The sequence below is a fragment of the Pteronotus mesoamericanus genome, unplaced genomic scaffold, assembly GCF_021234165.1.
Source record: "Pteronotus mesoamericanus isolate MK-2021 breed Mesoamerican mustached bat unplaced genomic scaffold, CSHL_Meso_final scaffold_167, whole genome shotgun sequence".
NCBI classification, from domain to species: domain Eukaryota; kingdom Metazoa; phylum Chordata; class Mammalia; order Chiroptera; family Mormoopidae; genus Pteronotus; species Pteronotus mesoamericanus.
Genome location: NW_026555308.1, coordinates 15216897 through 15239096, shown reverse-complemented (window position 1 = coordinate 15239096; position 22200 = coordinate 15216897). Strand labels below are relative to the sequence as shown.

Below are 22200 nucleotides of genomic sequence, written 5' to 3'. Positions count from 1 at the left end.
AAGTCACATTCTCCTAAAATTGGCTAATACCAGAGTTTTGGGGTCCAAGTGAAATGCTTTGTAAGATGCTAGTTAACTGGGTGTTTATGGGCTCAGCTCCAGTGAAGCACTGTATTACCCCTCCCTTCCTCTTGTATACTAGAATTAAGGCTTTGAGAAAAGTTTGCCTTAGAATAAGGGAAAGCAATAAACAATGGTCTACTGTGTACCAGCATGTTGCAGACATTATTTCCAATTCTGTCAGCCTCTTAAGACTAGAATCATACTGATGAGGACCCTCACCCAAAAAGGCCAAAGTCACACACAGTCCGTACGCTTTTCCCAGCACACAGAACTCTTCCAGTAGACACTGCAGGCTGAAAACAGAATGGGTTAAGAATGAAATAATGGAGGCAGATCAGAGTCAATTCCTGAGGGAGATGTTCCCTAGCCTTTAAGTGCAGTTTGTAGGGCAGCCACGCACACTTGTCCCTGAGCAGATCCTGATGTCCAGGTGTGAACACAGTAGTGTCGGTGCACCAGTGTGCTGTTTTTCGTGGTCACAGCAAACACAGAAATTGCTCCCAGAGAAGCAGGTTGGCTTTATATCCTCTGGGCCTGGAGGCAAAGTGAGCTCCAGAAGAAAGATTGGTCACCTCACCCTGCCATGCCTGGTCCCAGGTCACTCGAACTTCCCTCACCCTCCACCAGAGGTCACCCCTGGTGAGACTTGGCTTGCATCCCGGGTTTGCAGTTGTGATTTATTTTTGGCACCTCAGCCTTGCCTCATCAAGTAGCACAGCACGAAGAAGAGCAGCAAAATATCCTGCTCCGGCCACGAGTGTCTGCTTGAGACGCACTTCAGTCCTCTATTGTCCCTTCTCCCCAAGGGGCTCTGGGACCTTTGAGATTCCTGTCAAGTTCACTCAAGGGCGTGCAAGGACCTAACGGTGAGTAGCTGGTCCAGTGATGGACAAAAGCCAGGCGGCAGACAGGAGCGGGAGCGGCTGTGGGGTAGAGAAGATAGAAACCCTGAAGTCAATTAGACCCACTTCTCCCTTCTGAAGGCAGATGGACAGAAGAGAGGCTGCATTGGCTCTTGAAGCCCCCTCCAGAAGAATTTATCCATAGAAAGTGGGTCCCCGTGACTGTGTTTTCAGACTGAATTTGGGGGAGGGATGTTATTCCAGAAAGGACTAAACCCATTTGCCAGCCCTCTTCAAAGGGGTCTTGGAAACAGTGTGAAGGGAGCTAGTGGGGGCAGTGAACAGAGGAACAAAGTCAGTCCCAAGTCAGGCCTAAAACTAGGGGAGGAGGCAAGAGAAACCTCCCTCCCCCTACCCACCAGGAGAGACAAATGCCGTCAGAACTCGCTGCACCTGGCTAACCTTTGGGGCCTGGTGGCCTGATGTCCTGGCCATGGAATGGATGCCCCAGCGAGGATGGCATCCTGCAGTGAGTTCAGACAGACGCTCTGCCCATGGAGGGCTGGGGAAAGGGAAATATCTAGTGCTACTGAGCTTTGGGAACTTAAAAGGACTTGCCAGGAAATGAACTTGTTTTTATGGAGAACAGGCTCTCCTATGCTCAGCTGCAATTGCTGATAGGGCAGAAGCAGCCTATGAGCAGCCCCGGCGCCTGCTGCTGGCAGAAGAGACTGTTATTCCTATCCTTCTCCTCACAACCAGACACCCAGCAGTGGGGATACCAGGCTTCCTGGAACTGCCAGCCTGAGTCCTGAGGCAGCCAGGGCTGCAGCTTGGCTGGTCAGCAAATTGGCCCTTCTGACAGGCCAGGCCTAGTTGGGCCCAGAAAAGGCAGTAGAAGGGGAGCTAATGGCAGTTTTGGCCCCGCTGAGTGGCAGCTTGTGCCTGTTTTTTTCTATATGCTCTTCTTCTTATCGGTAGATGACTTTCTCCATCCCTCATATCCTTTATCTGAGGTCAGTACCCCAGGGTCTGTACATAGAGAAGCAAAGCTGGCCAGCTCGGCTCCTCTGTGTCCAGGTCTGAGCATCCTAACTCTGTATGGCCCCACACTGTGGCAGGACCCTTCGGGGCTCACCGGTCATCGTTAGGTAGGGCAGGGGGTAGTTTGCCGACAGGACCCTGGACCAAAGGGATACCTTCAATCATCAGCTCTCATCTAGGGAGTAGCATCTCCTACATATCTGCACTGGACACAGACAAGTGGGATGGCTGGGAAGTGGGACGTCCTAAAGAAGATCACAGTGTAATGGGGGAGGCGACAGCACACACCGATGGGTGGTACCAGAGGCTGGGACCAGGATTCCCTCGCCAAGCTCTGCATTCCTCAGAGCATCTGGCAAAGTGCTTTACGAAGAGTATAAAAGAATGAACAAACAAAAGAGTGATAATGAAAGTCCAGGTTAAGGACAAAATGAGTGAGGAAGGGGCAGTGGGAAGGTCCGGAAGCATATTCTGAAAGAAGGGGTGTTTCCAGGTTCAGACAGTTAAGACTGGGGTAAATAAGGAGAGGCTGTAAGAGCTGCATACTAAGAAGAAATTGTGCTCTAGCCAGGTGGTTCAGTTGGTTGGAGCATCGTTCCATACACCAAAAGGCTGAGGGTTTAATTCCTAATCAGGACACAGATCTAGGCTGCGAGTTCCATCCCGAGTCAGGGCGTGTATGGGAGGCAACTAATTGGTATTTCTCTTTCACATTGATGTTTCTCTCTCTCCCCCCCCCCCAACCTTCTCTCTTTCTAAAATCAATAAACATCCTTGGATGAGGATTTTAAAAAATAAAAGAAAATGAAATTATGAAGACTTTTCCACAAGTGCAGAGAACAGGTAGAGAAAAAGAAGCACCAGCCTCGTTTCCTCAGAGAGGAAAGGAAACAGCACTTTAATTTGTCCTCTGAAGAGTTTCTCTGTGGTTCTTTCTAAAATCAAAGGTGCACCTGCTTCCTCAAGGCTAACCTTGGAGCCTGGGCCTGGCTGACTACTAGCCTCTCCTACAAGGGCAGCAGCAGTTCTCAGCGAGAACATGCAGGGAGACATGGTCACCTGGGCTCACAAGAGTTCACAGCCAGTTTGTAAGAACAATGCTGGGCTCTTTTCAGAACGTTTTTCCAATTCACAATCATTTATTTTGAACATTCACAATACGCCAGCCCTGTGCCAGGAGAGACAAAGATGGGTGAAAAATGGTTCCAGCCCTCAAAAGGCACATCCCCTAGGTCAGGGAAGGCTGACAGTTTCTTTCTGTTCCCCTCGCAGAGCCCTTCAGGATCACTCCAAGGAGCTGAGCATGACACGGGACGAGGCACTGCTGGACTCACATTCTGCACAGGGCTTCTATGAGAATTATGAGACCAAGGAGATCCTGGGCAGGTAAGGCCCAGACCTTCCCCAGGAAATGCTGTCCTCGGCCCCAGCCGGCTCTGCTGGGCGGGCCAGTCTCTGCTCCACCCTGAGCACTGAGCCCATTTCCATCCCCTAAGCACTTGGAGAATCCTTCAGTTCAGGTCCTCCCCTCCTGAACAGGACAGATAAGCGGGTATAGGAGTGCCCGAATTGGAGACTTCTCCTGACAAAGCGCTTCCCGCTTTGCCCTGACCGATGCTGATGACAGGCATGTGAAAACTCAGCTCTGGGCCAAGGTTGGGAGTCAGGGGTCAGAGGAAACTTTGGCATCAAGACTGTACAGCTTCTTTCTATGTGTGAAAGAACACTGAACTGGCAGTTAAAAGACCTGAGACCAGGCTTATGACTCATCAGCTGCCCGCAAATCGCCCTTTCTGTGCCTTCTCATCCTACTGCCCCCAAAAGCTCACAGGGAGTTGGGGTGGTGGGGGGGGGGGAGGCAAGGCAGAACATCTCTGCTGTGGCCTGGACTTGGGACACGCCCTGCGGTGAGGGGTCCTGGGACCACCTGTCCTCTGCATCGCCCCCCACAGGGGAGTTAGCAGTGTCGTCAGGCGCTGTATCCACAAGCCCACATGGCAGGAGTACGCTGTGAAGATCATTGACATCACCGGAGGGGGCAGTTTCAGCTCCAAGGAAGTGCAGGAGCTGCGACAGGCCACGCTGAAGGAGGTGGACATCCTGCACAAGGTGTCAGGGTACCCCAACATAAGTGAGTGAGGGCGCCAAGCCACCGGGGGGGTGCTCTGCCATGCTTCTGCCCGGATAACCCCAGTCAGGGAGCTGCTGTGCGCCTAGCCAGATCTGTTCAGAGTGCCCCCGGCACCCTGAGGCCCCACCAGCCCCGTGCCCTAAGGCTTGCAGTTCCCAGCTCCAACCACCAGGAAGGCTTCTCTGGGAATTCAGCTCCAAGCCTCCTCTTCCAGCCAGACAGAAGGGGTCACAGGCAGGGCTGGGGCTGGGGGAGGGTGGGGGTAGGGGTGTGAAGTCCCTGGGCCTGCCCCCTCCCCAGTGGGCCTCCTTTAAGTACCTTCCAGATACCTGCTCCACTTTTGAAGTCAGCTCCGGCAGCCTTAACCCCCCTGCCCCTACGCGCCACTGCCTCTGCCCAGGCTCCTCTGCTACCTGAGACAAGCCAGCCATTTCCATTTCAGTACAGCTGAAGGACACTTATGAGACCAACACTTCCTTCTTCTTGGTGTTTGATCTGTAAGTACTCAGTTCTGGTGCCAGCCATACCTGAGGACCTAGCACTGTGGCCCCCCACCCAGGGCTTCCTGGAGACTCGCAGCCTGCCCCCTGCACTGTGGATGCCAAACAGGGTCACGAGTGCTTTAGGCGAGATCAGCCCCTGGGGTCGGTCTGCTAGGTTTTGATTCCTTGGTCCACCACTTATAGGCTGGATATTTTTTTAAGTATCAGTTTTCTCATCAGTATTGCAGGGGTAATAATTGCACAGTTACTGACACAATGGACATGTTAATAACTATTAGCTTCAACGGTGATGATGCTGGTCATTCATACTTATTTTAGACATTGAGAAAACAGCAATGAACAAGATAGATAAGGTTCCTGACTTCATGTAATAGTTTTCACAGGCAGTGAACAAAAAACATCAAGCCATAACTGACACATGTAACTACGTCCATGTAATACATGAAGGTGAACCACAGTTAGAGAGAGGCGGGGCTTCTTTAGATGACGTGGTCAGGGAAGGTTCTCCAGGGAGTGACCTGAGCAGAGACCTGGATGAAGTGAGGGAGGAATCAAACCAAGACCTGGAGAGGGAGCCTCTCAGCCGATGGAGAGGCAGAGCAGGGCCCCTGCTGGGAGGACTGGCAAGGAGGCCAGGGTGGGGGAGCGGAGCAAGCTCACGCTGACAGCAGGATGCGAGGCCGGGCAAGACCGAAGACCAGATTCTGCAGGCCTTTTAGCCACGGTAAGGACTTTGGAGGGGTCACCCGGAGGGTAATGGGATCTGATTTATTTTTGGAAAGGATCCCACAGACTGTCGGAGGCCAGAGCGGAAAGGAGGAGGCAGCAGTATTGAGGCAAGAGACCCAGCGGGGAGGTAGAGGTTATAGTTGGGGTGCGGTTCTAAGACGGACATCAGCACCATCTTCAGGGTCACTGTTCCCCTGCTTCTGCACTAGCGGAGCTATTGAGAGGAGCTCCTCTGCTTTCTCAAGAAAGGAACAATGACGCCGACCACTCTGCCTAGGTCACCAGGCTCTAAGCATCAAATTCAAGCAACAGAAAGTGCTCTGTGAATGGTGCGTTCAGTCATTATTACCAATTTGTTAGAAAAGATCTCCAGGGAAAAGCACTCTCTGGCTCCTTCTTCCCCACTCCGCTGGGTCCTCCCTAAAGAATAGAAATCTCTGCCATGTGATTCACTATTAACAGGGTGTCTTGATCTCTCCATACATAACGGCTAGTTTAGGGACTAGATTTCTTGACAAATTATTCAAGTATATTTTGTATTGTTGGAACATTTCATACTGTAGCCACCCTGAATGTGTGCAGTGTTATTTTACGTGGAGAAACAATTTAACTTGGCAAGTGTATACAATTAACCCACCAGCGCCAGGAAGGCAGGAGCCTGCTGATGTACCTTGCACAGTCCTCATATTTATAGGTAAACCTTTTTGTTGCTATTTTTTGTTGCTGTTGCTATTGCTAATAGTGAGTCCTCCTAGTATCTTTAAAATGGAATTAAAATGACAAAAACTGGATTCACATGTTGCTTTTCAGGTACACAGTACAGATACTGTATAAAACAAGGCTCACCTCTGTAAAAGCTAGGTTGTTTTCTCAAGCAGAACCCTCCTCCCTGCCCAAGCAGCTAAGCTCAATGGTTTTCTTGCCCCTCTGTGACACTGGCAAAGTCCCTTGTGCCCTAGGAATCCTAGAACATCCTCTTTCCCCACAAGGGTGGACGAGAAGGGGCAGGGTACACCTTTCCTGTTTATTCCTCAAAGACTTTCCCAGGGTCCTTAAGACTGGATCAGCCTCAGCTGTCCCAGCTCTGCTCAGTGGCTCTGTCCTTTGGGACAGCTCAAATGTCTCTAACCTTTGAAGAGGTTGCTTGAGGAATCTATTTTTAATGCTGCCCCAAGTTGCCCTCCAGCGTATAACTAGATTGTTCTAGCCGAGACCTCTTTATAGATCATCCCAAGAAGTGAGAAGAGTGAACTGCAATTCTTAATCCTAAAATAGGCAAAACTGCTCCTCCAACACCAGTAATGCCACTTCTTCCATTTGTTCCTGAAAAAAACCAGGATACTCTTGTCCTTCTGCTTTGGGCCTGGGCCCTTAGGCCAGGAGGACCTTGGGCCAGTTTTTCACCTCCCAGGCCTGGTACTTCCCAGTCCATGCCGTTCTCACCTCCCACCCCTGATACTTCCACAGACCGGGACAGGGGGGACCCTCACTCTGGGGCTCTCCCGCCCCTCCAGCCTGCCTTGCTCTTCTTCCAGCCTTCCCAGACAACCTCTCCACTCCCCCGCTCCTCCCTGCAGACCTTGGTCCTTTGCCTCTGGAGGTATTAGCGTGAAAAACAGCTCTCCGGAAGCAGGGTAAGAAGGGGGTGGTCTTGGGACCAATCCAGCTACAAACCCTCTGTCCCCACAGAATGAAAAAAGGGGAGCTCTTTGATTACCTCACTGAGAAGGTCACCCTGAGTGAGAAGGAAACCAGGTAAGTATCCACTTGCCCCTCTCCCCCTCCCTGCCCGAGTCCTAGTGCTTACAGGCACCAAGGGCTTCAAGGGGGCGTGGAGCGCACCTGTGTGGGCTGGGGGTATGCACCGCTGGCTTTTGTGACCTCCTTCCCTCCTTGGCTTGGCCTAGACAGTTCAAGGCTGTCCCGAGTCCTCTCTCACTTGCAGTCCGGCTGGTATGCGGGCTTTGGTCTCCCTGCCTGCTCCCTGACCCTGCGGGGTAGGAGATGAGAGTAACACATGCCTGTCCCACCCCAGGAAGATTATGAGATCCCTGCTGGAGGTGATCTGCACCTTGCACAAACTCAACATCGTACATCGGGATCTGAAGCCCGAGAACATCCTCTTGGATGATGACATGAACATCAAGCTCACGGACTTTGGCTTTTCCTGCCAGCTGGAACCAGGAGAGAAGCTACGAGGTCTGGTGACATGAGCTTGGCCCATGCCAGGGGCTCAGGCTTTCTCATCAACTCTCCCAGGAACAGAGATTGCCCGGTTTTCTCCCCTACTTCCCCCCAACCCTCAGAATAAAAATCCTGCCATTTCGGGGCTACATGACTTCTCAGGTAGGGTAATCAAAGGTATTAGCGTGAAAATACCTTTTTGGGACTGAGTTGAGCCAGGTTCTAACTGCCTGAGCTCTAGACCAGAATGGCTAGATGTAACCAGGGAACAGACAGGCCCCAAGTGGGTGGCCCTATGAGCCAGCTCTAGCCCCTCCCCTTGGCCCTGAAGTTGGCCAGTGCTAGGAGAGCCCCAGCCCAAGCACCATTTTGGTTCCATCTTATTTCTTTGGACCTTCTTCTTCCAAGTGCCCTGGCTGACCTACCCTGACGGTAACTCTTCCTGCAGAGATCTGTGGGACTCCCAGTTACCTGGCCCCTGAGATCATTGAGTGCTCCATGAACGATGACCACCCAGGCTACGGGAAGGAGGTGGATATGTGAGTATGTTTGGGGAAGGGGCAGGGATGCCACCATGACCAGAACACCTGACTGCGGAGGGGAGGACTTGGCTGGAGCTACGGCCAGCCCTCCTGCCTTCCTCCCCACCCGCCTGGTGCCAGGTGGAGCACAGGGGTCATCATGTACACCCTGCTGGCTGGCTCCCCGCCCTTCTGGCACCGCAAGCAGATGCTGATGCTGAGGATGATCATGAGTGGCAACTACCAGTTTGGCTCACCCGAGTGGGATGACTACTCGGACACGGTGAAAGACTTGGTGAGGGGCCAGGCCCGCTGGCTCCCGGGCTCAGGCAAGGGGGGAAGCCCACCATGCGGGAGGGGAGGATGCCGTGGAGAGGTCTGCCAGGAGAGAGCCTCTGTCTTCTGAAGTGCTGGAGGGGGCCCTGCGTCGACGTTTTCAGTACCCATCCCCTTGTTCTCTCAGGTCTCCCGCTTCTTGGTGGTGAACCCCCAGGGCCGCCTTTCAGCAGAAGAGGCCTTAGCGCATCCCTTCTTCCAGCAGTATGATGTGGAAGAAGTGCGCCACTTCAGCCCCAGGGGGAAGTTCAAGGTACTGACACTCCCTTCCCACCCAGGGCCCTGGGACCACTGCTGCCGCCTCCTCCAGTCCAAGCCACCAATTCCGCTTCTTTCCCTCCAGGAACTACTACTTACACTCCTAGGGTTTCCAGGGCACCTGCCCTTCCCCTCCCATCTACCTGTGAGGGTTCCGGGGACCTTTTCTGGCTTCAGCAAGACATGCCACCTGACTGGCTCCAACAATCTAAATGCTGGTGGGGTCGGAATGGCAGTAACACTAGGGGGGGCCCAGTGGAAGCCTCGCCAGCCTGCATGGCAAAAAGCTCAGGGCCTCCCTGCACTGGAGCAGGAGGGGACACCTGCAGGGGCTAGCCCAGGCTCTCAGTCCTGCACCTCCGCAGGTGATTGCTCTGACAGTGCTGGCTTCAGTGCGGATCTACTACCAGTACCACCGGGTGAAGCCTGTGACCCGGGAGATCGTCATTCGTGACCCCTATGCCCTCCGGCCTCTGCGCCGACTCATCGATGCCTACGCGTTCCGAATCTATGGCCACTGGGTGAAGAAGGGCCAGCAGCAGAACCGGGCTGCCCTCTTTGAGAACACACCCAAGGCCGTGCTCCTCTCCCTGGTTGAGGACTACTGAGAGAGGGCGGGAGGGATGGGGGAGTAGGGGCAGGCAGGGAGGGGAAGCCACAGAAACGTTAGTCAAAGGAATGAGATTGTGTGCTGACACCTGTGCTGAGGGCACACTTGGTCCTGGCCAGGACTCCTGGGACTGGGCCATTATCCCCTTGAGAGGCTGTGCACAAGAGCAGGGCACCCCCATCACACAAAGGTGCAGCGAGGGCCAGGCCCACAGGGGAGGGGACTAGATGTGGTCTGACAGCCAGGGGCTTCCTACTCCTCTTCCCAGTTTACCACCGTCTGAGTTTCTCCTCATAGGAGGCCCAGAGCTACTGACACTAGGATGTGCTTCCCTTAGGGTCCCAGTGCGAGGATCAAAGACAGGCAACAGTCTGAGACATACGATCACATGAGATTTTACTGACCTCACATCCTGTGACACCATGGGAGCAGGTTCTTCCCTAAGGGACAATGTTCTAGAGCCATAGCAAAACCCTTCACATAATTAACAATCGAAAGAGGAACTTCTCACATTTGTCTTTCTGGAGTATTATTACTTTGTGACTTCCATGATGCACAGTTTGGCCTGGTAAATATTCAGTTCTCCTAGACCCTTTAAAGACTGACATTGTGCTTTAAAGAGCCCTCATTACTTCATTTTATGTACTAGTGGAAATTAGGTTCCTTCAAAGACACATAAAACACTATGAATGAGGCAAATGAAAGAAGCATTTTTTTTCACAGCAATTTGCTGGGAAAGCAGTGTCAGATCCCTGAATCAGACACCGAAATGGGGGAGGGAACAGATTTAAAATTTTTTAACAAACTGCCTTTAAGAGCACTCTGCCTCAATTGTTTGAGAATTTGGCCCCTGTATGGTTAATATTTGACCTCTGAGAGAGAAACACCCAGCTCCCGACCACAATCAGTGGCCTCCCCCTGATTCCCCAAGAGACAGTGGCCTCCTCTGAGGTGAAAAGGCCTCTCCCACCTGGTCACAAAGAGATGGGGGAGGGGAAGGCAGTCACTCCGGAGGCTGAAGTTGAAGAGCTTGAGTTTGGCTGCGTTTGGAATGTGGCCAGGGAGTGGCCCAGGTACCACGGGGCTCTCCTTCCTGGCTCTGCGGGGCTGCTCACAGCTCCCGGGGCAGTCGGCCTACACTGGAAGCACAGCGGAAGCCTAGGTTGTCTGAGGCTGAATCTGGAGTGTTGCCCATCCTGCCACCAAAGGAGAGGAGAGAAAATGAACATTTGTTGAGAAAGTGGCCTTGGGCCTTACCCAACTTTCCTGTTCCACCTTCCAGGGCCTGCTGTGGTCTAGGGTGCCTGAGGACTGCGGAGGGCGTGGTATGGAAAGAAGCTTGGTCTGAGGGTGCCCCTGGGGATACGAAGTGGCACTGGGACAGGCTGGAAGAAGTGAGAGTGGTCCTGGGAGATTGCATTGGAGGGCAGGAAAGGCCATGACTAATAACTTTGACTGTTGGTAGTTAGGAGTAACTCAGCCAAGGAAATCTGTCTGCAAGAAGTGAGAATATCATAGGCCCTGGCTGGGAAGCTTAGTTGGTTCGAGTGTCATCCTGATATGCCAAGGTTGTGATTTCAATTCCCAGTCAGGGCACATATAATAATCAACCAATGAATGCATAAATAAGCAGAACAACAAATCGATGTTTTTCTCTCTCTTTTTCTCTTCCTTCTCCCTTCTCTCTCTTTAATCAACCAATATTTTTTTTTAAAGTGTGATATCATAGTGCCGACCAGTTATGCATACTTTTCAAGAAGTTTCACATATATTCCCTTATTTCCCAACTGCTCTGGCAGGCAGAATTTGTTCACCAATTTATAGACTCAGGATCAGATACTGGAAAGGGTTAAATTTCTTGCCCAAGGCCAACCACTGCTTCAACAGTACAACAGAATCCATTTCAAACCCAGTTTCCTGGTTTGCAGGCCAGTACTTTTCTACTACTTTATTCTAAACAAGGAGGTGAGAGAATACAGGTGCCTCTATAGGTCAAAGGGACACCTGGAAATATGATATCTTGAGGCCGCAGAAACAGTGGCCTCTACAGTCCTTATGGAACCAAGGAGTAGGGGGAGGTGCAGGGAGATCAAACAAAACAAATACACAGATGAACAAAGTAGAAAGTCCTAGAAGGAGCCCAGGAGCCTGGGATTCTACCACTTAGTTGACACCACTAACCATCTGTGTGAAATGAGCAGGTCCTGGGACCCACCTGAGCCCATTTTTAACTCGACTGTAAATCAAAATGTTTGTAGAAAATGATTTTTCATGTGGCCACCAGTATGAAGAGTCAATATTCCCATGACCCATGGCCATGGCCTACTGACGAGGCCATTCTACTTCCCTGCCTCTGAACACCTATTTATAAGGACAGGGAGAGAAACCCACATAATTAAGATTCTGGATACAAAGTCTCCCTTGGTGCTAAGAGCTGAGAAGAAAAGGCACAAGTTGTCCTGGACTGTTTTGTTTTTCCTGGCAAGCGCTGCCTGCTTTCTTTTCTATAACAACTCCTGGTAGAGACGCCGAGGCAGTGCCAGCACCAGTTCTGGTGCCACCTGTGCTCTGGGAGCCCATGTCCCAGGTCCTCAGCCCCCAGCTACCAAGCTCCTCACCTGGTGGTGACCCGGGCCCGGTGATTGGCGGAGCCATCAGACGTGTCGATCCAGGACGCCCCCCGCAGGACACGCATGTCCTGGCCAGCACCCTGGTATGGTGAAGCGGTCCACTCCCACACGTTGCCCAGGAGGTCATAGAGCCCTGCAGCACAGCAGGCGGGTCAGTTCCTTGCTGGGAAGCACCGCGCCCACCCTGCCGGCCATCACAGTCCTGGGAGCAAATGCTTCCCCACGGTGCTGCTTTCTGCCTCATCAGGCAGAATGCTCCCACCAAACAATTTGTGAATGTTGATAGGAACCCAACGCGAAATCTTACCATAGTTATTCTGCGGTGGGAAAGCGTCCACTGGGGAGACTCCATGGAAGCCATCTTCAGCCTTGTCACCCTTGGGGAAATTTCCCTGAGGGGAAGAAATTTAGGGTAAAAAATTTACCATCCGGTCGCACGAGTGTTCCTGCCTGCCCCCAGGAAAACCAAGGTCATCTTGCTGCATCACCTGGAATAGGAGGAAGGGCATGGGGCAGTGCTCTGAGGTATGTTCCCACCCTGAGCTCCCACACCAGTTGCCTCACGTCCTCCCCGCTGAGTTAGGAAGTGTGTGGTTTTCCCTATGCCTGCAGTGGTCCGTGTCAAACCCATCCCACTCCCACTTTCTCCGCTCTCAGAGACCTCGGCCCCTCTGCCTCAAACCCCATCTGCCAGGCACCTTGGGAAGGAAGGCTCCTCTTCCCTTTCTCCACGCTGCGCACGCTCCACCTTCTCAGGAACCACTGATGCCCATTCTATACTCTGCCACCATCTCTTTATCTTCTACCACTGACGGGTTTAACTTCCCTCATCTGCCCTGACTCTCCCTCATCTCTTGCTCCTTGCCACCTAAATTCTTGAAAAAGTAACCCATATTTGTGAATGCAATTTGTTCAACTTGTTCATTTCTCTCATTAAAATTGGGCTCAGCTGCCATGACTCTATGGAAGTTGCTCTTATGAACGGGAAGATGAAGGGGCTCAACACCTCCTATGTGCTAGGGCTGCTACACTTATATCTTTTAACTAATTAATTAATTTTTTATCCTCGCCCAAGGGCATGCTTATTGATTCTAGAGAGAAGGGGAGGAAAGGAGAGAGAGAGGGAGAGAAACATCGATGTCAGAACATCAATCGGTTGCAACCTAGGCATGTGCCCTGATCAAGAATTGAACCTGCAACCCTTTGGTTTACAGGACTAAGCTCCAACCAACTGAGGCACACCAGTCAGGGCTATGTCTTTTAATTTAATCTTTGCAAAGTTGTGAGGTAAGTATTTTCTCCCTTTAAAAAACTAGCAACTGCTTCTGAGCCTGTTCCTGCCCATAAAAGGATTTTGGCCCCTAACAGTAATTGGACACATGCCTGGGTTGCAGATTCAGTCCCCAGTCAGTGTTTCTCTCTCTCATGGATGTTTCTCTCCCTCTTTTTCTCCCTCCCTTCCCGGTCTCTAAAAATAAATAAATAAAATCTTTGGGGGAAAAAAAGACATTGAGACCCTCTATAACTTCCAAATCAAGTATGAGGTAAATGAAAGTGTCAAATTTTAAAAAATTAAATTAAATTAAGAAATAAGAAACTACCTGACTGGTGTGCCTCAGTGGATTGAGCACCGGCCTGCGAACCAAAGCGTTGCTGATTTGATTCCCAGTCAGGGCACGTGCCTGGGTTGCAGGCCAGGTCCCCAGCAGGGGGTGCGTGAGAGGCAACCACACATTGATGTTTTTGTCCCTCTCTCTCTCCCTCCCTTCCCCTCTGTCTAAAAATAAATTTAAAAGAAATATTTTTTAAAAAGTAGAAAATAAAACACTAGCATCTGAGGCTCAAAATGGTTAATTCATCAAAGATCAAACAGTGTACGTCAGAGATCTCTTTCTGCAAAGCTCTGATCCCAAGGTCATGTAAAAGGTCAGCCTCCCGCTCAGGTCCTTTTCAATGCTTCCCCCTAAAATACTGGTGCTGTGCTCCACTCTCTCTGCAGTCTCCTGGGGGAAGGGGAGGTTTCATATTTTCCTAAGGTATATGTTCATGACTTGCAAGCCACTTGCCCGGACCCAGATCTCTGTCTGAAGTTTCAGACTTGTATTTTCAACCTCTGACTGAATATATAAATGACCCAAAGGCATCCTAAGCCTTTGCTGATCAAATTCTATCCCTCTGACCCAATAAGCATATTTTCTATTCTGGCTAATGGTGGCACCATCACTCTGTTGCCCAAGCTTGGATTCACGCTATACAGTCCAGCTCTCCTCCACCCCTCCACACTTGATGAATTACCAAACCCTGTCGATCTTCTCAGACATGCCTCTCCCAGTTGGCTTCCTCCCTATTCCACTTCCACTTAATTCAAGTGTTTATAATCACCTGGGCCACTGCACAGACTCAAATCCAGAGAGCCCCTGCCACCACTGCAGCTCCACTGCATCCCGTCGTGCACAACTCGGCAACAATTAGCCTGTCTTCAAGCCAGCATCCGATGCCGTTACTCCCCCGTTTAAAAACCTCCATTGGCTCCCCGCTGCCTAGAGGGTAAAATCTAAAACCCTGTCTCGGCACACCTGCTCCTTCAAAATCCGCCTCCAACCTACTGTCGACTGCATCTCCTAACGCCCCGCCCCCCACTCGGTTTCCCTATGCTCCAGCCTCTCTGAATTTGTCATGTTCCCAAATACATAGCATCTTTTCCTCATACAATGCCAGCACTCATGTTGTTTCTTCTTCTATCACGCTTGGAACTCCCTTTCTTCCACTTTTCACTCGGCAAACTCCTATCTGATCAGCACAGACGGCGTCCCCTCTGTGAAGTCATCCCCAGCACTCAGGCAATGAACGATGGATTCCCTCCTGCCCACACTCTGCACTACCACCTTGTCTTCCACTTCACCCCTTGGCCAGTTGCCAGTTCCATTAAGACGTAAAACTCTGAATCTCACGGTCTAACACAATGCCTAGCCTACAGCGGGTCTCATTGTTTTGAGAAAGGACAGGAGTGAAGAAGGTATGTCTTACCTGCCACAGGTTGGTGCGGTCTGGCTGGAACTGGTTTCCCCAGGGGTAAATCTGACCTGCCAGGAGAGCAAGGAGACAGCAGGGGAGGGAGAGGAGAAGAGTTGGGAAAGACAGAGCGAGGGAATCCAAAGGAAGTTGGGTGGTGATGGGAAAAGAAGGCTCCCTTACTTGTATTTCCCATGCCCATCCCTTCCACTCACTGCATTGCATTAGGAGCCCCGGCCTCCTGTTTTACTCCAGGGCAGGGCAGTCCTAGGTGTGGCTCCGATGAGTGCCAGTCTGTAAACTCTGTTACCAGTTCATGTTGAGATCGATGCAGAAGTTGAGAGTAACCATTGAGAAACTTGTCAGTTGGGCTTAGCTTGGCTAAATGAACAACCTCATTTATCACAGTCATAATTTTGACTATTGTTATAGCTGCTGTTCATTCAAAGAGTGTGTAGAGGTGCTGAATATGGGGAATTGCTATTTCACTCTCATAACTTTTTGTTTTAGTTAGGATTGCAGAACAATAAAGTTAGGAGCAAATAGCATTTTTAAAAAATACTGATCCCTATATATCTATGGAAAAGGCATGTAGTTGGATAACTCCTCTTTTTTTTCTAAGCTATGTTTTTCTGATTGTAGTTTTTGAAATGTAACGTGTCTGTGGAATCTGCAACCATAAAAAAGTTTTATGTGTTTTTTTCATTCCATTTTTCCAGTTATTAATTTTTATTGTATTTTACATAGTATTGGTTCTTAGATTAGAAATGAAAATGGCAACAGCAACTGGTCCTTCACCACACACTTTAAAAAGTACTGCCTTAGGGAGCATGGACCCTGCCCACCCTCTAAAGCCCCCTGTGCAGGGTAGCATGGAGAGAAGAACAAAGGGAAATCGCCTTGGCATCTCTATACCCTTCAAGCCCCCTCGGGCAGCAAACTCCCACTCTTCCTCAGTGGGCAGTCGTTTCCCCCGCCAAGCACAGTAGGCACGAGCATCATTCCAGCTCACGTGTACCACGGGAAGCTCCAGTCTCTCTCGGATGCCAGAGCCGGGACCTGCAGGCTGACAGCCAGGACGAAGTGAGACAGGCTTCTGGGGGCTCATGGAAGTCTGAGGAAGGCTAGGCTTAGGGTACCTGAGTTCAACCTTTACCACTAGGTGAAGCAAGGAAGTTTGAAGAGATAGCCTGGTGAGTGAAGAGAGCACCAGAGTCAGAAAGAAGACACCAGCCCTGGCTGGGTGGTTCAGTTGGTTGGAGCATCGTCCTGTACACCAAAAGGTTGTGGGGTCGATTCCCAATCAGGGCACATACCTAGGTTGTGGGCTTGATCCCTGGTTGGGGTGCGTATGGGAGACAACCAATTGACATTTCTCTCACATTGGTGTTTTTTTCCTGTCTCTCTCTCCCCACCCCTCTCCCTTCCTCTCTCTGTAAAATCAATAAATAAATCCTCGGGTGAGGATTAAAAATAAAAAAAGAAAGAGAGACTAAACATGAGACTGAAAAGAAAAATGGGATAGGTAAGGGGAAAATGATTAGGGTAGAAGAAAACAAGGCTGCTTGGCTGTTGTCCTGAAATATTCTGTCATCCTCTTTTAACTCAGTGTTCCTAGATGGCAAGGGGTGTAGGGAAGTCAGCCCTCCAGGGGTAGAAGACAAGGTGAAGGAACCAACCCTTACCTGTCTCCAGAATGCCCTTTCCACTGGAAGCCACCAAAGAACAGGCTACAAAGAAGAAAGAGCATGATTAGAAACAGGAGCATGACTGCAAGATGCTCTAACCCAGCAAGGGCACCTGCCTCCTGGTCCCAGTGGGGAGGCAGAGCAGAGACTTCAGACGGAGACTCACGTGGTCCAAGTGAGGCTGTGTCTGGAATCTTTAAAGCACGACATCTCACAATCCTTATTAGAGGGAAGGTTTGTCAAGATGTTCTCCTGCTTGTTCAGGATCTATCTTGATCCCAGTATGTATCTGGGTCATTACAGAGTCTCTGCAAAAACCAGCTCAGGCTTCACTTCCTGGGAGTACACGTTCATTTGACTCTTCCAGGGAGGGCTGCCCTCCCTTCTTCCCTGCCTCCAGCTCTCAGGTTTGATTTCTACGGTGGCCCAGGTGACCCCATATCCCACAGCAGCCGAGGCCCAGGTCCCACTCTCATTCCCTCAACTGCAAGCCCAGGTTTTCTCACCTTCATTTGCTGAGTTGCTTTGTTTCTAAGCTCATCGGAGACAAAATCCTCAAAGACAAAGCTCCACCCAAACATCTCAGCCTCTGTCCGGTACTTTTTCTCCCTGACAAACTCCCTGAAAAGACATATTTCACTTTGTTCAGCTGAAAGGGTTCTGTGCTCCACCCTCACCTCTCCTGCTTCAGAAAAGTTCATATATTCTTGTCCTAGAAGTCGCAGATCACAGAGTTCTCAGGAACTCCAAGGAATTAACCTGAAGCCCTGAGCAGATTTTCTGTCAAATTCGTTGCTGCTTGTGTAATTCACATAGAGTAAAATTGCCTTTTTAGTGTATTTTCTGTGAGGTTTGACGAAGCATATAGTCACTGTCACAATCAAGGAACAGAGCAGTTTCACTAAACACACCCCAAAATGCCCTTGTGCCCCTATAACTACTGATCTGTTTTTTGTCCCTTTGGTTTTGCCTGTCCTGGAATATAAATTCACATAAATTAAACCATACAGTATGCAGTTTTGTGCTTCTGAGATTCATCCATATTGTTGAATGTATCAGTGGTTTGTTCCTTTTTATTGCTGAGTAGCATTTCATTATATGGATATACCATATTTGTTTATTCATTCACCAACTGCAGGTCATTTGGGTTATCTCCAGTTTTTTGAGATTATAAATAACGCTGCTGAGAAGATTCAAGGGTGGGGGATGGGTCTTTCTTCTGTAAGATCTTTCTTAGATACCTAATCTCACAACAGTCATGGGAGGCAAGCAGAACAGATGTTATCATCACCATCTAACAGAAGAAAGAAACTGAATCAAATAAAAATAAGTTGCTGAAAAAGCAAAAAAAGAAAAAAATGTTTAAAAAAAAGAAGAAAATAAGGTGCTAAGATTTGAGAATGGATTTTCATATCGTTTGGTATGGTGCAGCAAATTTCAGCAAGCAGGTGGCTGAGGTGAGATAGCTTGTTCTCATTGTTTTCATTATCACCTGTCTGTGCCAGCCCTCTGATACAAAAAGGTGCTGTTAACCATCAGAGGGGCACTGAGAATAGAGGAGTTGATTAGATTTGGTAGCAGTAGCTATTGACCATCCTCAGAGCCTCTGAACAGAGCACCTGAAGATTGAGAATCTTACCAGAAAGGCAGACAAATTATGGCTTCTAAGTGAAGGTCAGGGGCTTGTTAGAGGTGACATTATATTTCTATCATATACTAGGTCATAATTTGAAATATGCATACACCTGTCTACTTTGGTTTGTCATGATATGGTGTAAGTCTAATCAGAAGTGATTTCTCCTTCAATTTTAATAACTTTCCTGTTTAATGCTTTTAAAAAGCATATATAGGCAGTACCCATGGTATTGTAGAAAATGAGAAAATACAGGTAGGTAATAATAAAAAATTAAAATAATCCATTATCACACCAACAAAGACATATCATTCCATATCTCCCTGCCCTCTGCCCCTCTCTCCCCACCCTACCTTGTTTAACAAGATGCTTCCTTGAAATTATTTTTATTTGGAAGCCACAAAAACATGGCCAACTAATGCTTTCCACTTCTTTTTTAATGCACATACATTCTATATATGTAGTTTTTTAAAAAATGGGTTCACACACTCTATATGATTTTGGAAGCAATTTTCCTCACTTAACATCTCATAACTCTTTTTGACAACAGGATTTTAAATGGCTGATAGTATTCTGTTATACTGATCCAATATGTTTAAATAATCCTCAAATTGTTAGGATTACAAATGGAGACAATTGAAAGAGTTGTTTACAATGTCATCTTTTTAGCTAAATGTTTTTGGACAATCATAGTTCTTTCCTTAAGGCAAATCCCTAGAGGTAGGATCACAGTCAAAGGGCCTGAGGAGGATTCCAACAATTCTTATGCTTATTCAGTGTGCGTCTCCTGAGTTAGTTTTTCCCCAACCCCTTTTATCTTAAAAAGCTGTAACTCTACAAATGTAACATTTAAGTCATTTCCCACATTTGCTTTATTGTCTTCCTGTTTCCTCTCTTTCTTCCCCCACCACTTCTCTATATATTCACTGCTGTACCATTTGAGGGTAAGGTACAAAATGTATCACCTTAAGGAAACTAGGACAGCTAAACTTGGCTTCTTAGAATGTTCGACTCCTAAAACAAGGCCATCTCCCTAAGTAAGTATAAAGGGCATTTAAGGCACTCTAGCTTGCATGACCCTTCTCCTAATCCCTTCTCCCCTGTTAAAGAGATTTGTATTGAGTGTCTCACTTTTGCCCACATTTCTTAGTGCTATTCCCAGTGTAATGGAAAACCCACTGGCTCAAGAGGCAGGAAATCTGAATTACAGACCCAAGTCTACCTCTAATGGAGAGCAAGGTAAACCTCTTTGGACTTCAGATTCTTCATTTGTCAAATGTATATAACACATGCCACAGCATTACTGCAAAGATATATGATACTAAACAAGCGCGTGTCCTTTTAGACGTAAAAAATGAAGATTAGAAAGAGCCTTGCCCTGGCTGGTGTGGCTCAAAGATTGAGTGCCAACCTGTGAACTGAAGGGCTGCTGGTTCAATTCCCAGTCACGGCACATGCCTGGGTTGTGGGCCAGGTCCCCAGTTGGGGTCGCACAAGAGGCAACCACACATTGATGTCTCTCTCTCTCTCTTTCTTCCTCCCTTCCTCTCTCTCTAAAAATAAATAAATAAAAAAGGAAGGAAGGAAAGAAGGAAGGAAGGAAGGAAGGGAGGGAGGGAGGGAGGGAGGGAGGGAGGGAGGAAGGGAGGGAGGAAGGAAGGGAGGAAGGAAGGGAGAGCCTTTACTCCTGGAAGAATATCTGATGTACCTGAAATCTTTGTTGGTGACAGGAAATACGTCAATAGCAAAAGGTTTTACTGTCACTTCCCGGGCAGGTCCTTCACCATCTCTGCCATCTGGTGAATTTGTTCCCATCTGGAATCTCCCACCTGGCAGTTGAACCATGTTAGTCACCTGGCCATTCCCTGAAGAGAAAAAATAAAAGAGCCATCAGTAATACATGAATATATAAAAAACAAATGGCAATATTTATTTTGGATCATATGTAATACTCATGAAAATGAGTACTCATCAACAGAAAATGGCAGCCTAAAATTTTGGCCTTAAATTCTTGTTCTACCACTTAATTTGTGGGATGACCTTGGGCAAGGCGAGTTACTTAATCTGAATTTCAATTTCTTTATTTATAAAATGGGAATACCATTTATCTCATAGGCATGAATTTAAATGTGTAAAATGTTGAGCACATGGTAGATTTTCAACAAATGTTAATGTCCTTACCACTCCATTCCTCCACACAACCACCCTTTTTCCCACCTACGTAAATCTTGACACTATATTCTCAAATATATCTAGCATCTTTCTAACTATACTTCTGCTTATGCTGACTTTCTCTTCCTCTCCACTTGTTAATCTCTTAAAAATTCTTACTATTATATTATGTACTTCATAAAGGAAAGGACTACATCTATTTTGCCAGTGTATCCCTGGCACCTAGCACAAGGGCACAATAATTATCAAATAATTGAATGAGCTCCTTCATACTTGCTGTTTGAGTGCCTCAAAAAATCAAATGAAAAGGATCTTTAATTCGACCCCCTTATTTAACAGGAGGGAAAACAGGACCCAAAAATAAAAGTGACTTAGAAATCTAGTTAGCAGGAGATAGGACTAGGTCCAGTCTCTTTACTTCCAGGCCAGTACTGTCTCCAACAGGCCATACTTCTCAGGCTTGACGTACTACTTGTTGGAGTTATGTTTCTACCTAGTAATGTCTAAGAACCTTAAGTTCCTTAAAGGCAGAGTCCATGTCTTTTCATGTTTCTCAGGATTCTATTTTTTGGTCCTCTTCTCATCCTCATTCTGATATACTCACACTGATGATTTTATTCACTTCAAGGGGGAAAAAATGGAGCAAGCAGGAAAAGCACAGAATAAAAGAGAACTAAGACAAAAACATACACTTACAACATGTGAAGTGTATTTTGACACTAATTCAACAAGTAAACTGTAACTTAAAAACATGGTAGGTAAATCTGAACCCTAACTGGACATTAATTCTGTAGGTGGAAAATGGTATGGTATTTTTCTTTTCGTGACTTGATTTTTTGGCTGTTCAAGTTGAATTATTTACAAATAAATTGTATAATGCCTGGATTCACCTCAGTATGACCCCAGGGGAGGGGGAAGTGGGTTACCGAGGCAGTACTAGCAATATATTGGCAACTGTTTAAGCTGCGCGATGGCTCCGTGGGGAGTCTGCTCTCTTATGTTCGAAAGATGTCAAAATAAATTAAAAGTAAAAAGGGAAATCCGACATGAGCAACATGAGCTTTTAATCGTCTCGCTGAATAGGCAATCTTTGCGAGGTGCCTCAAGCTACTCCAAGCCTGAGCAGAGGGGCCACCGTCTCCTTTCCCACCGGGGTGAAGCGCCCCGCCCCCTTCCAGATGACTCCTGGAACAGATGGTGCCAGGGGAAGGTGGGCAGGCTAGCAAGCCAGCTGACTGACCTAGCTCGATCCATGGGCCAGGAAGGAGCGGCAGCAGGGTCAGCAACAGCGAGAAACTCATGCCAGGAACAAACCACCGCAGCAGCAGGAACTGGGTACGCACGCCTTGCTGCTCTACTGCGCATGCGCTCCACAGGCACCACGTCGATCACCGCACTGCGCGCACTGCCCCCTTGCGCACCCTCCAGAAACAAGTCAACTGAAGGGCATCCCAGGAAGTCCCAGGAATAGGCTGGGGCCTTAATTTAAGGTGGTCGGGGGAAGTTAAGATACAGCAATTCACAATTCTCTCATAGTTATGTTGAGAGCCATTATCATTTTAGAATCCCCTTCATAACTTTGTGAACGTCTGGACTGACTTCCTTCTCTTTTACACTCAATTCAGATTCCTTTTGTGCTCTGGAATACCATTGCAAGATCACAGACAATGGTTCAAGTTAAACATTTATTGCACTCATTGCAGCCAACTGCCAAGTCCTCAAAATACAAAGTTCAGCAACACAATTTCACCTTTAATGACTGTACAGATGTATCAACTGTATAAAAAACGATTTTATGGAAATATGTAGTATAACTTAAGGGAAAAAATGGACACTGCATGTCT

The 22200-nt window shown here is 48.4% G+C and overlaps 2 protein-coding genes across 3 annotated transcripts; one reads left to right on the top strand and one right to left on the bottom strand.

Moving 5' to 3' along the window:
- Positions 1-670: 670 nt before the first annotated feature.
- On the top strand, positions 671-12999 carry PHKG1 (phosphorylase kinase catalytic subunit gamma 1). 2 transcript variants are annotated; one of them, XM_054589663.1, is made up of 10 exons: positions 671-929; positions 3222-3335; positions 3902-4080; positions 4523-4577; positions 7002-7067; positions 7348-7511; positions 7945-8035; positions 8159-8312; positions 8481-8606; positions 8977-12999. In XM_054589663.1, exons 2-10 carry the CDS (start codon positions 3253-3255, stop codon positions 9217-9219), a joined length of 1161 nt encoding a protein of 386 aa, XP_054445638.1. In that variant the 5' UTR covers positions 671-929; positions 3222-3252; the 3' UTR covers positions 9220-12999. The 2 variants fall into 2 exon arrangements, with proteins under 2 accessions (XP_054445638.1, XP_054445639.1); XM_054589664.1 differs by having other exon boundaries at positions 678-929; positions 10504-12999.
- Positions 10281-21721, bottom strand: SUMF2 (sulfatase modifying factor 2). The gene is given in 10 exon segments (XM_054589665.1): positions 10281-10417; positions 11840-11984; positions 12159-12243; positions 14879-14934; positions 15779-15929; positions 16549-16593; positions 17058-17172; positions 19893-20049; positions 21597-21664; positions 21666-21721. Coding segments are annotated over 10 exon segments (963 nt in total). The 3' UTR covers positions 10281-10332.
- Between the last annotated feature and the right edge of the window lie 479 nt (positions 21722-22200).